This window comes from Aulonocara sp. 'chitande type north' Nkhata Bay, linkage group LG13 (genome assembly GCF_057382095.1).
Source record: "Aulonocara sp. 'chitande type north' Nkhata Bay isolate Kocher_YH1m ecotype deep benthic linkage group LG13, A_spYH_male_GT1.1, whole genome shotgun sequence".
NCBI classification, from domain to species: domain Eukaryota; kingdom Metazoa; phylum Chordata; class Actinopteri; order Cichliformes; family Cichlidae; genus Aulonocara; species Aulonocara sp. 'chitande type north' Nkhata Bay.
This window is the reverse complement of record NC_141356.1, coordinates 28203368-28218715: the sequence shown is the minus strand read 5'-3', so window position 1 is coordinate 28218715 and position 15348 is coordinate 28203368. Positions and strand designations below refer to the sequence as shown.

At 40.0% G+C, this 15348-nt stretch overlaps 1 protein-coding gene across 1 annotated transcript; it reads left to right on the top strand.

Annotated features, from left to right (window-relative positions):
• Window positions 1-1545: 1545 nt before the first annotated feature.
• On the top strand, window positions 1546-15317 carry elovl5 (ELOVL fatty acid elongase 5). Its single transcript, XM_086259711.1, has 8 exons — window positions 1546-1736; window positions 6806-6870; window positions 7178-7365; window positions 9452-9529; window positions 10023-10194; window positions 10569-10693; window positions 11799-11933; window positions 13206-15317. The coding sequence occupies exons 2-8, from the start codon at window positions 6813-6815 to the stop codon at window positions 13332-13334; spliced, it is 885 nt and encodes a 294-aa protein (XP_086115837.1). The 5' UTR covers window positions 1546-1736; window positions 6806-6812; the 3' UTR covers window positions 13335-15317.
• The last annotated feature ends 31 nt before the right edge of the window (window positions 15318-15348 follow it).

Sequence of the window (15348 nt, the reverse complement as noted above, 5' to 3'; positions counted from 1 at the left end):
ACTGAGTACTTATTAATGACAAATTGGATAAATGTGTTTTCTTTTTCTTTTAAAAAAATTAAGAAAAAAAAATTAAAGTATGACCTGGAAAGTGTTACTGGTGAATTATAAAAGTAATTAAACAATATAAAAACTAATAACTGAGTCAAAAAAGTTCAAAATCCAACATAAACCACAGCACCACTGTGGTTTATGTTGTGCTGTGCTGTAAACTCCTCATAAGTGATGCTCACCAAAGGTTTTTCTCTCAACCCATTTAGATGTGGCTAAACATGTGGGATTGTTTGGGACTGTGTCTGTGCTTTATGGACCTACTGGTCTCTTAAAAGAGATGGGTGTGAGGTATGCATAAATATCCTGTTTACCCTGCAAGCATCCAGTCATAACTGTAAGGAGAAAAAAGAAAGAAAGAAAAAGCTGTTTTTTTATTAAAAATGCATAGTGAGCACACAGCCATACTTCAAGTACGCTTAGCTCAGCAGCCACATGCACAATATTAAATGTCATTCAGCAAGAATTACCTCTGAGTGTAGCATGTACTGCAGCTAGCTCTGTACAAATCAAGGAAACTTTCAGTGAACTGTACACCATCACTAAACACACTGATTATATATTTGCAAAATATTTCATTTCAAAAGAGAGAGAAAGACAATGAAAGAGTGTCTTTATTATGACAGGTCATAAAAACAGTTGTAAACTAGACCAGGGATGTCAAACTCATTTTACATAGTGGGCCACGTCAACTCACTTTGATTTCAAGTGAGCATGAGAGTAATTCACATTAATTCGCAAAAAATGTCCCTTTTTCCCGTGGACTCACTGGAAAAAAACAAAAGAAGAAGAAAGAAATGTAAAAAACGGGGATTTTCTGTGTTTTAACTGATATTATTTTATCTATTACTTAGGAAAAGCTGTAAAAAGCTATGAAAATACAACAAAAATCTAAATATAATGCCATCTGTCATATTTCCACAGCCTTCCAGTGGGCCAAACTCGAGTCTTTGCTGGGCTGATTCTGGCCCCCAAACCTTATGTTTAACTCCCCTGATTTAGACACTTAAAGAAAAGATTTTTTTTAAAGTCTCCTGCGACAGGAGGATTTTTTTTCTACATCAGAAGTGATCTTTGATACAGATTAAATGATGCCTGATCAGAAGCCTGACTCCTTGGCATAGTGCAAAGCTTAAAAAAAAATCACGATGCACGAACGAGCGCCCCTTTGACCAGCAGTAAAAACCTGTGACATAACTCGTGTCTTTAAACCATAAACGTCACGTGTGGCTTCAATTATTTCTACTTCATTTCTACTTCAAATATGTTTCCCACTGATGAGAAATAAAATCTGCAACGACCCAATTCTTCCTTCTAATGAATGTGACTTTGTAATAAAGTTACAGGAAGGTACAGAAAACCTGCATGTCATCTTCTTTCCCTTTTTCCTGCGTGTGCAGTTGCAACGCATCGGGTCACCTCGTGGCTGTAGCCCTCCTGCGGGGCAATGGGCCAATCTGCGTGTTCCTCCCACTATTTTCCACTGTGAGCGACAAGGCTGCACATTGTGCCCAGACCCGGCCAAGCCAAGGTTACACAGGCGGGCTTTTTTTCTCCTTTTTTCTCACTCCGCCTCCAAAGGTAGGCAGTCCGCTGCTCACAGCTGCATCCACTCTCTCCTGATCCACTCTCAGGGCTTCTTCCTCCGTCTAAATAAGGCGCCGGCCCAGCTCCGTGGCTGTACGGTAGGCGCTTTCTCTGTCTTCTTCTACGTTTTATTTCTTCTTTTTAAAAAATAAAAAATTATAATTATTATTAATGATGCTGCCTTAATGGCGTCTGCAGTGAAAGCGACCAGTTTTGACTGATGCTCCCGAAGCGGTGACCTCTGCTGTTACTGTGGGTTGTAGGTTGCGATCGACGGGATGCGAAGTTTGCTGCTCGGCATGTTAATGAATTCCTCTCTGGAAGTTTCCGCTTTGAAATTAACGGGGTTAACGTCGTCGGCAGCAGCTCACATCTTTAGGTTAACGGGGCTGCTGCTGAACAGGATAGTGCGTAAAGTGCAGCTTAGGGTTACACGTGTGACCCCCCCCTCCATGCAGAATAGTTGCTATTATACAATAATACTGTGTGTGTGTTGGGGGGGGGGGAGGCGGTTTTGTGTAGCAGTCCCGTGAACCTGTCGCGATCATCACGTCAAAACTCTTTGGAAGTAGCCACCGAGTACTGCAACGTGTTTTTGTGCGCTTAATACATGTTTGTAAGTGATGGCTGTAGATAATGTGACAAACCCAGGAGTGAAAGTGTGCATTTTTATGTGCTCTCGGGAACTGAATTGGGTTTCTTCATCATCATCATCATCATCATCATCATCATCATCATCATCTGTAGAGCCACTTTATTCTTGGTGGTCACCCATGCAGTTAATGAGTACATTAGCATTTAAAGCAGGGCACTAGAGAGAATAAGCTAGCCTTATATCGACTATTTCCATGTAATTAATAAGACATGACAGATGCTTAGAGTGAAAACATGATGCTGGTTTTTAGTTGTAGTTTAATTTTTGTTGAGAATTAGTTACATGTGTTACCAGAGGTGGGAAATGTCCATAAAGTTTTGTAAGTGTCATATACACATGCAAATAAGCACAGACAGGTTTATACTGTACAACGGAAATCTTAGTTTGCCAGACAACCTTCACACAGCAGTCATAAAAAAATTGAGAAGATAAAAGTGTCCAAGAAAGTACCAGTAATGAATGTGAAGACAATGAAATGAGTTTAAAAAGCTACGGTTGTGTTTATTCTTGTGCAGGTTAGCAAAACAGATGTGCATGGATTGGTTTGATAGTCTTATCTTTGTGTGGTGATGTTTGAGGAGAACTCTAATAAGAGGACTCTCTGATTTTTGACAAACACCTGGTAAATAAAGTGAAAATCGCCACAGTAGTGGAGAAATTATTACAAACCATTCCCAGAGTAGCCTGAAAGAAACAGAGAGCCTTTAAAGTGGCACATACTGCAGTGATGAATACTATTAGAGAGTCTTCCTCTCTTCAAGAAGAACCAGTTGCAGGAGATGGCCGTCCCTTTCTGACCCTGATTCTGCTGGAGGTTTTCTTCCTGTTAAAAAGGGAATTTTTCCTTCCTACTGTCACCAAAGCCCTTGCTCATAGGGGGTCATATGTGCATTATTGTAGGATCTTTATCTTACAATATAAAGCACCCTGAGGCAACTGTTGTTGTGATTTAGTGCTATATAAATAAAACAACACTAAATAGAAGCTTCAGCTCTGACTGTTTAGACATATTTTGCAGGGCTGCATGCAGCTTGTACCCAGCAAAGACTCACTGACTGGCTGCTAACCTGCTCCCCTGTTGAGGCTCAGCCTGCTCTGATTAAGGCCCTGCAGATTATCATGTTTTGGTGGAGCCTAATGCATCTCAGATAATCAGCGAGGATATTACCAAACTGGGGTCGATCAGAATAAGCCATATTCAGTGCCGACAGATAAATGATTACATGCTATGTGTTCCCTGAGCAGCGATTCAAATAGGTGTTTAACTTTTACTTATATATACTCTGTATTTATGGGCTTTAGTCAGTTTAAATAAGAATTTCTTTACATAGATTAAAAGACTTTCTGAATGCATGTAAACAAAGTCATTAGTGTGTCCTCTCAGTTCTGTTAGTTGCATTTCAGTATCATATGACTGTGTCTAAGAGGCGTGTGCAGGTTGAATTGAGATGCTTTGGTTAAATTTGATAGATCTGCTCACATTTCTGTCTTTAGTGGCCAAGGTTATTCTGAAAAACGGTGCGATTTACTGTCAATGTAAGAGTCAAAAAAGTGTTTTCATATGTGGTAGAAGAGCTACAGTATCTCTCAGCTTGCAGGAGAATGGGATTTGTCTTCATGCTCTCAGGGGGCAGGTGTAGCGACAGTCCAGCGGTGCAGCAGTCGGTTAGATCACAGACTGCTGCATTGACTCAATAGCTGGGGAAACATGTCAGAGGATATAAAGAAGGCAGTCGTACTATTTCTGTTTGCAAAGGCTGAAGTGATACAGCAGGCTTTTGCAAACAATATAAAGGCCTGCAGGAATGTGTAAACACCTCTGGGGTGATAATGAATAAAGCATGTGATCATGAGACTTATCAGATTGGGAGTAAGAAAATCTTAACGCAGGGATTCATGCACTTCTGAAGTGAGAGTATTGTTAAGACTGTATGTGGAAGCAGTGCTGTTATTGTGTAGAAGCACTGGTTTTTGAAAATGTCCTGTATTGTTAAAAACATGATGCGTTTATCCAGGCCTGCGTGTCGTGATGAATGTGCTTCCTGCTGCTGTAAATCATAGTAGGAGACAGGCTTGTGAACAGAACCTGGCAGTAGTAACTTATTAGACTTATATGGAAAAAATATCCAGTGGTGCACATCCAGACGTTCATACTGGCCTGTACATGGCCTTCTGCTTCATATCACTGGGCCGATCTGACTTTCTGAAGTATAGCAGTAAAACCTAACTTTTTGCTGTATGACAGTTATATAGTGGTATATCTACTGACAGAGCAATAATTTGCTTTCACGCTCTTCTTGACAGCTCCTCAGGCAGCTGTTTAAATCAGGAGGGGGACATTACAAACTGTGGGTTTGAAACGGTCACAAAGGGCTGAACTATCAGCAGACACAGGGCCACAACCACCACCACAATATGACAGCTTTGGCAGCAGAACATCCACAAGGTTTAGGAAATATACACATAAAGGGCTAATGAATCTGCACATTCTGACACGTTCATCATCTTCAACAATCTGAGAGCCAGAGGATCAATACACATTGGTAGTAATGGGATAGAGTCGTGGTTATCCTCTGAGTACACCTGCCTCCTGGCCTCTGCACTTCATTTGCATCCCAGAGTGAGAACTGGATATATTTGATGTGTTGATGGAAACAAGAGGGATGTGAAGGATCACTGCTAGGTTTATGGGATGTGTTAGGTGGAGAGAATCTATGGACTGAAGTATGGAGACTTAAAAAGGCAGGCAGGCACAGATGCTTTCAGCTGCTGATAGGCATATATCAGAATTGATTTCTTGGAGTTATGTCATGGTGTTTAAACGCTGCTTAGAGTTGATCATATTTTTTAAAAGGCTGTGGTTTTGATCACTAATAAAGACATCTTTCACAAGGATTGATTACCACTGCATTCATCTCTATGTCTACTTGTAGTGATAAAACTATGGTTGGTTTCCACCACACTCTATAGACTTAACATCTTTTCATTGTGCTGGTTTTGTTTTACTCCCTGAAATTGTACTTGCTCTCATAAGTGACTGTTGTTACTAATTCCAAATGACAACCATATTGGGAGAGGTGGTTTTGGGCGTCATGTTCTTCATTAGACTTATTTAGGTACCGTGGTATTAAATTTAGGTTATAACCTAGTATTTTGTGTGTGTGTGTGTGTGTGTGTGTGTGTGTGTGTGTGTGTGTGTGTGAGTGAGAGAGAGAGACGCACAGAGACATCCAGTGGCGTTAGCTCAGTCTCTCAACTCACATTTGAAATGACTGATTAAGCAACACAATCGGTTAGAAATTTCAGAAACTGCTCATCTACCTGGATTTTCTCACATGACCATCTTCAGGGTTTACACAGACTGGTAAGATATCCTGAAGAGCAGCATTTCTTTGGCTGAAAAAGCCTCATTGATGCCAAAAGTCAGAGGAGAATGGCCGGAGTGCTTCAAGCTGATGAGAAGACAATAGTAACTATACAAACAACCAGTCGTTACAGCCATGGTATGCAGAAGAGCATCTCTGAACGCATAACACATTGAATCTCAAAGAAGATGGGCAGCTAACAACAGGAAACTGATGCTACCACTTGCACAGGCCCACCAAGTTTGGTCAATACAAGACTGGAAACATTGGTAACATTTGGATGTTGAAGGTCTGAATTTGGTCCAGGTAACATGAAAGTGTGTTCAGGCTGCTGGTGTTGGTATATTAGTTTATTGGGGTGTTTTCTTGGCACATGTTGAGCCCTTTGATAACAACTGAGCACTGGTTAAACACCACAGCCTACCTGAGTATTGTTGCTGACTATGTCCGGGTCCCTTTATGGCAGCAGTATACCTACTGATGGTTGCTTCTGGGGGAATAATGCGGCATGTCACGAAGCTCAAATCATCTTAAACCTGTTTCTTGAACATGACAATGAGTTTAGTGTGCTCAAAGGTCCTCTACAATCTCCAGATCACAATCCAACAGGGCTACACTTGGATCTGCAGCTGACAAATCTGCAGTAACTGCGTGGTGTCATCATGTCAATATGAACAAGGCTTTCCCAGGAGTGTTTCCAGCACCTTGAATCTATGTTGAATATGAAGGATTAATGAAGTTGTGAAGGAAAATGGGGTTCAACCTGGTATGTTGCATATAAAATCGTGGTGTGATGAGTCATCCTCTCCTGAATGCACAGAACTCAAGTTTACCCTGGGCATACATAGGCAGCATTAACATAACATATCTTTTAATCCTGCAAGAAACCAGAGCTCCCAGTGAACCTGCGAACTCCACACAGTAGTGCCCCACCAAGGTCTGAACCCAGAAGCTTCTTGCTGTGAGGAAACGGTGCTAACCACAGTCGCCGTGATGCTCATGCTGCTAAAAGTCTTAATTGTAGATGATACAGAGTAGTTCGATTACCTTACTGTAGCACATACTCCTTTACATTTATTATTCTTTTTTTAAGCTTTTGAATAATTATTTTGTAATAACGTCTAACAACACTCTGTTCTTTTTCTAGGTGAAAAATGGAGACCTTCAATCATAAACTGAACGCGTATATCGACTCATGGATGGGTCCAAGAGGTAAGATGATGCAAATTGCACTAATTCACTGAACGGTGCAAATCATTCACAACTCTACAAGTACCCTGTGAGAAAATGTTATATAAGGTAAACATTACTTAAAACCTTTGACCCAAGTCGTACGTTACATGCTCGACACTGCTCTGTGGATCGTCTTGTGCTTTTCCGCCTGCTAACTTTCTAGGTGTTGAGCAATATTCCTTTTGCTGGTGATTTCTTTTCAGCTCTCTTCATTCATTTGCTGCTGGCAGTCAGGCCACCTTATTGTCCATCCTCCTCTCCTCACCTCTTTATCTCCATATTTCAGATCAGCGGGTTCGGGGAATGCTGCTGCTCGACAACTACCCACCAACCTTTGCACTCACAGTCATGTACCTTCTGATCGTTTGGATGGGGCCCAAGTACATGAAACACAGGCAGCCGTACTCCTGCAGAGCCGTCATGGTGTTCTACAATCTGGGCCTGACGCTCTTGTCCTTTTATATGTTCTATGAGGTAAACGAACTGCTCAGCGCTGAGAGATGAGCTAAACTGGGCCAAAGCAAACACAGCAGAGTCGCACTGCAAATAGATTATAAAATAAAGAGGAGGAAACTAAAATGACCCAGAAATTTATACTTTGTTACCTCCCACATCTGCCTCTAACATGAGTTATCATGCTAGATTAGTACAAAAATTGAGTGTAAAATTAATTATAGCTTCATTTTTAACAGATATCAGTGCGCCATCACTCTTTTGCGAGGAATTGGCTGCCTGCATCTGTGGCTGAAAGCTGCACCAAGAGACAAAGCCCCCGGGGGGGAGAGAGGGACGCAGCTGGATGCTGACAGGCTCATTGTGCCAGCTTTTAGCACAGGACACTATTGTTTGCTGGAAAACTGCTTTTTTATAAACGGGCTGACTAAGTGACTGCAATTGAGAGACGCACTAATGTAAACAAACATGGAAGAGCATTCTTATTTGGCAGGGAGGCTCAGTCAGTCTGAGCTCAGTGCACTGGGATGTGGCAATAGTGCAGAGTTCTCTTATCAGTGACAGCATCTGCTGTTATGCGTACTGTGAACACCAGGATGTCAGAACCAGACATAGCATTTCTGAGGACGTGTAAGTCTAAAGTATCTTTAGTCTCCTCCCCATCACAGCTGGCAGACCAATCTTGTCTGTCCCGCTGCATTGCGTAAGGCCCCAGTGGACTGTTGCCTGCTTTGATTCATTAAGCACTCCAGTTTGGTAATGCCGCAGCCACGGGGTGAACTTTTGGCAGTGCAAAATCAATCAAGGCCACCTGATGTGAATCAAAGTACAGGCTACTTTTGATCTTTGTCAACTTTCCAGAGCACAACTGTAATTGTGATCAGTTTTGTTTGACTATAATGCATCTGTAAGTCTGAAAAAAATCAATCAATCAAAGCTGTATATTAAGTTAGAGACAGGCTAATATCTGTGCCCACAAGATAAAATACAAACCTCATTCTGCTGGCGGTTTCTTGGCTCTAAGCTGTGTAAGTGAAGCCTTTTACAGCAGCAGACAAAGTGCATCTATATGGAAGTGGTGACTCAGCAATCAGCTAAGTCATCCACGTGTATTTGAATAATTATTCTTTAATGTGCCCTTTCAATGCCTCTAACAAGATTTACTAGAAATGGCAACAAATAGGCTGAATAATCCAGTTTCTGTAAGTTTCCTCCTCTTATGTAGTCCACAGAGATTACAGGCTGCTGCTGCTGCTGCATGTTTATTGTTGAAGCTAACATGTTGCAGATGGTCTGAGAGTCTGGATTTTAAGGAACGTAGCAGCCGGTCAGAAAGTGTTCGGAGCTTTGCAAACATTCCAATGAAACCTTTGACATACACACACAAAAATCAGTGCAAACAAAAGGGAGTTAATGTAGACTAAAGGTGAGTACATGGTGTCCTTTGCTGAATACCACGGACCGGTTTATGCCCGACAATATTTTCACGGACCGGCCTTTAAGGTGTCGCAGAAAAATACAACAAAATAAAACTAGTACCGGTACTGAAAAATAGAAGAGTTATACATAAAACACGTGAAAAGACCCAGGAAAAGCGAGTTAACGATAAAAACGATAACAAAATAACGCTGAAAACCGATAAAAACCCTGAAAACCACACATTTCACACCTGAGCCTCAACTCTCGCGGCCTGGTACCAAACGACTCACGGACCGGTACTGGTCCGAGGCCCGGGGGTTGGGGACCGCTGTCCTAGAGTACTGCAATTAGCCTTTCCTAGATTAAACGACTTCCCGCATGTTGTGTGATGATAAACAATGAGCTTGATGCCTTTTAAACTGTATCATCTTTGTTGTCATTAATTGTTATCAGCTAAAGATGGTTCATCACAATCTGACACAACATGTATTAACAGGAGAAAATAGTTATCTTACTTGCTATTTGTGCGTGTATTTGCACACGTTTGTTAGTTGCTGGAAGGATTGAGTCATATTTAAAAACACAAATCATGCACTTCTATTTGTGCACTGCACATTCTTTGTGTTTAGTTGTTTTTTTTTTGGTACAAAATAAATTAATTTTACATTTAATGTCTTTTTATCTACAGCTCATTAGCGCTGCGTGGCATGGAGGCTACAACTTCTACTGCCAGAACACTCACAGTGCAGAGGAAGCGGATATTAAGGTCAGTCACCTTTACACTGTGCACTCTTTTTGTGTGGGTGTTCCTCTGTCTTTTGATTGCTTCTTTGATACACTGATGGGCTTTATAGTGAAATTGTAAGAGAGTCTATACGAGAGAGAGAGCATATTTAGGCATTTTACTTAAAATGTGTATCCACTGATCTGCTTTGATTTCTGTGGGCAGGTAGCTATAAATCCAGTCAGATAAGCTGCAGAGACAGTGCATTTAATCCAGTTTTCGACATCATGATGGCTGTCTTCAGCATCAGTGAAAACAAGCCTCTCACTGAAATGTGCTTGGCTCTGCAGTTCTGCAGCGATTAAATTAAAAGGTTTATCAGTTTGTCAGTCCTACAGTTAAACAGATTCCTCCCAGACCTTTGGGTGCCTTTGGGAACCCATTCCAATTTTGCCAACATTTTTTTTTTTTTTTTGTGTATATATTTTGTTTGCTATGAAGGTTTCTCTCTCTCTCCTCCCCCACCCCCACCCAGATTATAAATGTCCTCTGGTGGTACTACTTCTCCAAGCTCATCGAGTTCATGGACACCTTCTTCTTCATACTACGAAAAAATAATCACCAGATCACGTTCCTGCACCTTTACCACCATGCTAGCATGCTGAATATCTGGTGGTTTGTTATGAACTGGATACCTTGTGGGCATTGTGAGTGTTTTTACACAGCTTCACCCTCCAGTAACCACAGAAACAGTCTGGCATCACAGTTCAGCTAAATAATTCAAGTGCTCTAACCCATTAGCCTTGAAAGCAGCTCATTCTAGTCTCTTAAAGGATACAAAGTGACACTTATTGACCCACACGCTGCTACAATGTGTAACTAACTTTGCGCTTTTTACTGCTCACATAAACCATATTACTTCTGCATTACTTTACTGTTAATGGTTTCTAGTGTTTTTATTTTTTATTTTAACATAAAATCTGTAGTAAATTCTCCAAACACAACAGACTAATAACAAGTTTATTATCCCTGCTCTCTCTTTGTTAATATCATCCTGTCTCTTTCTTTTGTGCCTCTCCAGCGTACTTCGGTGCCTCACTAAACAGCTTCATTCACGTCGTGATGTATTCGTACTATGGCCTCTCAGCCATTCCAGCCATCCGGCCATACCTTTGGTGGAAGAAGTACATCACGCAGTTACAGCTGGTGGGTTCACATTCTTCCTCCAGTGCTAGAAACAATATTCAGATTCTTAAGTAAAAATAGCGGCATTTTAGTAAAAAATACGTGGTTTGTTTCAAATAAAAGTGCAATTAAATGCATAATTAAAATCCAAAAGTACTGGAAACTCCATGGACTTTAGTTTCTGCAGATGACTCTGTGATTTGTAGCTAGATTAGCGTGCGTGTGGAAGATGAATGAAAGTCAGGAGATGCAAGAGAAAACATATATGTGAAAGGGAAGGAGGCGGGTGGAAAGGTGAAGATGCAAGAAGGACAGGTAGTGAAGGTGGATGAGTTTAAATACGTGGGGTCAACCAGGTATTTAAACTCATATACAGTGGCTTGCAAAAGTATTTGACCCCCTTGAACTTTTCCACATTTTGTCACATTACAGCCACAAACATGAATCAATTTTATTGGAATTCCACATGAAAGACCAACACAAAGTGGTGTACACGTGAGAAGTGGAACGAAAATCATACATGATTCCAAACATTTTTTACAAATAAATAACTGCAAAGTGGGGTGTGCGTAATTATTCAGCCCCCTGAGTCAATACTTTTTAGAACCATCTTTTGCTGCAATTACAGCTGCCAGTCTTTTGGGGTGTGTCTCTACCAGCTTTGCACATCTAGCGACTGAAATCCTTGCCCATTCTTCTTTGCAGAACAGTCTTATGTCAGCTCAGATTGCTACTATCCCTTGTAATCCTGTTTAAATAAGCAGTTATGAAAATGTATTGTTTAAAAAAAGGTTTACTTTGGGTTTAAACAGTGTCTCAAAGTGCTTCCTAGTTTTAAACCTGTTTGCTGTAATTCTCCTTTAAATTTATTTCTTTTAAAGAACATTTAAAGGAAATACAGACTCCGTTACAAGGTCAAATAACTTAAGGCTGATTGACACACTGAACTGTATATTTTACAAGCACTTTGTGTGTATTGTATGAAAACGTGCACGTAGTGGCATAAAAAGAGCAATATTTCCTTTGCCTGTAGTGTTGCAGAAATATAAAGTAGTATGGAACATTGGGCTCTCTGTCACCCTCTCACTCTGTGGTGTGTGATGTGTTTGTTTGTTTTTCTCCACAGATCCAGTTCTTTTTAACTGTGACCCAGACAACTTTGGCAGTCATATGGCCATGCGGCTTCCCGATTGGATGGTTGTACTTCCAAATAAGTTACATGTTCACACTCATTATCCTTTTCATGAACTTCTACATTCAGGTGAGTTTTTTCTTTGCAAGAAGGTAAAACATTCAAAGGAAGTAATTGTTTTATGCACGACTTTATTAGCGTGTCACATTGTTATGGTGGAATTTTGTCCCTCTCTGTCTTACAATGTTGATTCAGTTCATTGAATGTTGCAGGCACAGCTCTCAAAGTCCAGGTCTCAGTGCAAATGAGATCTGGACTTAGTAACACCTTAACTTAGCCATTGCAACATCTTGATTCTTTTCTTTTTCGCCCAGTCTGTTACGGTGCTTGGGATCATTGTCATGTTGTTTAAGCTGATTTTGACTAAGTCCTAGATGTCACACAGATGGCCTTTAAAGTTCATGATTCAGGTCCATCTAACTTGACAGTTCATATAAGCAGTTTGTTTCATTATGCTGTGTTTTAATGCTGAACATTTCCACTTTGGTTACATCTGTCCGAAGGACATTTTTCCAGATGCCTTGTGGTTTGCTCAGATGCAACATTGCATTCTTTTAGAGAGAAGAGGCTTTCTGTTGGAAACCTTTGCAAACAAGCCATACTTGTTCAGTCTTTCTCATTTTAATGTTGTGAACATTTAGCATGCACTCTTTCTGATGATCATTTAAATTGATTGCATTTTATCAGGAATACCTGGCTGCTACTTGGACCCTTTTTAAATCATAAGGAAGCAGTGAACGTGTGCTTAGTTTTCCCTATGAAAACTTTCTTTATCATGGATGTGCTTCTTGTTCCTTTGTGCTACAGCCCTCTGCCTTTACACAAAACCCATTAAAATTTAGAGAGCCATTCACTGGAGTGGATGACATCCGCAGTCCTACAATAACTTGCTCCTTAAAATACCTGAACTTGTGAAAGCACCAACACAAACCTTTATCTACAGCTGACTGTAGTCTGCTGCAAACGTACCCTTTGCACCTTTGAGTCATTAGAGCAGTGGCCAGCAGTTATTATTTCTCAAGCAAACTTACATTTGTTTTTATATAAAATGAAATATGCCCGATTCACAGACGGGTTCTGTTCTCAAGCTAACATTCACACTCTGATGGATTCCTCAGAGTTCAGTATCCAGCCCAAGGTTACTGTGTTATGCGACTAGAGGAGCCAGGAATCGAGAAATACCATGGAAACATTACTACCGCCTCAAGGAGTGGAGCCTTGTTCTCCTATATGTCGTTCGGGGCTATACTATAATAACCAGGAAGGCTGAGAGGAAGAGTGAATTTTCATCTATAAAATTATATGTAGTGATTTATTTTTCCCTCTTTTGTCTCACTCAAGACTTACAAGAAGAAGAGCGGTTCTCAGAGGAAGCATCCACAGAACAGCTCCCTGCTATCAACAAATGGACATGCTAACGGGACGCCATCAACGGACTTCACCGCACCCAAGAAACTGAGGGTGGATTGACATTTGAGAAACCTATTTCTCAATGTAGCGTGTTAGCTAATGCTGCTAGATGTGTCTTCTTACCTAGAATAGCCTAGCACTTACTTCAGATGAAATAAGCCATAGCCACATACAGTATAGCCAGAGACTTTCCATGTTTTTGCACATATTGCTACTTACTGTACTGAATTATTGACTTAATGAAGAAAATTAATATTTTGTAGTAAGGTTGACACTGTACAATATTGCCTTCCCCACCTTCTAGAGGTAATGATAATCCAAAGCAAACATGTTGTTCTTGCTACCAGCAAACAAGCACACATTCAGTAACGCTTTACACCCGCAAGATCTAAAAATGAAAGCTGCACCGAGTGTGTTGGCAGCTGAAGGTTCTTCTCACACTCAGTGACGTCAACTTGAGGGACTGAAAACATGCACATGTACACGATGCTTACTGTGGTCCTTAATGTGTAACCAGAATACGCATCTCGCGTCTTGCTTTATCTTATTCCTGCCTCAGCAGTTGCATCATCTTAAATGTTGCTCTCTGTAATACTGTAATGCATACTTACTGAGAGGCTGTAACACCTGAAATTGCACATTTACAGAAAAATATTCAGTGCAGGGTTTCAAATTTGGAATATTTAGCAATCTAACAAAGCATAACCAAAGTATAGTGTTCTGCGCATTGTAGGATTTCTATTTAAAAAGCATTTAAGACAGCGTGACAGGGCAGCTGTGGTGTTTCATGAGAGTAGTTTAAATTCAGTTCTGCTTAATTCAGAAAATTTAGTCTTCCCTTGTCCACTGAGCTTTTAAGACCTTAAATATAATTTGATTAAATGAACCTATGCCATTAGCACTGCAGCATAAATGTTTATTTTTAAACTATTTAGATGGTAAAGATAATCATAGTGTTTTTGGCTAAGTAAGTAAATATGTTGTATTCAGACAAATTTTATAGTTGACTATGAAAGATCTGTTATCTTTAGATCAAGTTGTTGAAAGGCAATCTTACCTCCCGTAGGTAAACCAGTTAGAACATCTATGATCTGCCTGAACACGTGACTAAACATTCAAAAACTGGAAAGATTATGACAACTGGACGAATCCCATTGCTGAGGAGCTTTACATTAAAAGCTCAGTTAGGACAGTTTATTATTAATATCATTACAATTCTTTTTAATTATATCTTTATTGAAATAGGGTCTTCTGTGCCTTCTGGACCAGTTGATTTGGTTTCTAATGTAGCATTTTCCCATTTTTCTTAATGTTTGTTCACGTCAGACAAATATGTGTCCAACTTCATGTCTGAATCTTGTGCCTGAATCTACATTTCCTTTGTGGGATTTGAGAATTTCAACAAATTATTATTTCTAACAACTTCTAATCATAATTTGATGTCGATAAAACAGAATAGCAAAAAAACAACAGCAAAAAAAAAAGACCGACCTTTTTCTATTCAAAAGTAACTACATCCACTTAAACCCTCGAAAGCTCACTTTGGATCATAATATACGTGAAAATAGCCAAAGTAGCTTTTCTCCTGGTTCTCAGCCTTCATGCTAAACTACTGGCTGTAGCTACATGTTTGGCACACATATATCAGCAAATGAGTATTTTCTCTATTCCTCTCATATCCACCCCACCCCACCCACCCAAAAATAAATAAATAAATAAATAAATAAATAACGAGGGAAAAAGATTTTAGTGATTAAACTATTTAATTTTATTTAATTTCCAAGCAGAGGCGGTAGTAAATGCTGGTATGGAAGAAGAAATGTATAAGGGTGGCTAAAGGATGAATCTTAAATTAATTTCTGACACTGTACCCATGAAATCATACAGGCATGTAATGACATGTAATAAGATGCACTGAGATCAAAGATTTTCTAGATTGTTAAATCGATAGATATATTTTCTGAAATCAGGTCATGAATCCAAATTAATGTGTTAGAATTTGTTTATTCACTGTAACGCATTAAAAAAAAGACTATGAACATGTTTGTTGTGTTTGTCTTGAAAATTAATCACA

What these genes read in the sequence shown, in the direction of transcription:
- elovl5 (XM_086259711.1), top strand. Translation starts at nt 6,813, where the DNA reads ATGGAGACCTTCAATCATAAACTGAACGCGTATATCGACTCATGGATG. An exon ending in CCTTTTATATGTTCTATGAG is followed by an intron (nt 7,366 to 9,451) that starts GTAAACGAACTG and finishes TTTTATCTACAG; the next exon opens with CTCATTAGCGCTGCGTGGCA. An exon ending in CTGGATACCTTGTGGGCATT is followed by an intron (nt 10,195 to 10,568) that starts GTGAGTGTTTTT and finishes GTGCCTCTCCAG; the next exon opens with CGTACTTCGGTGCCTCACTA.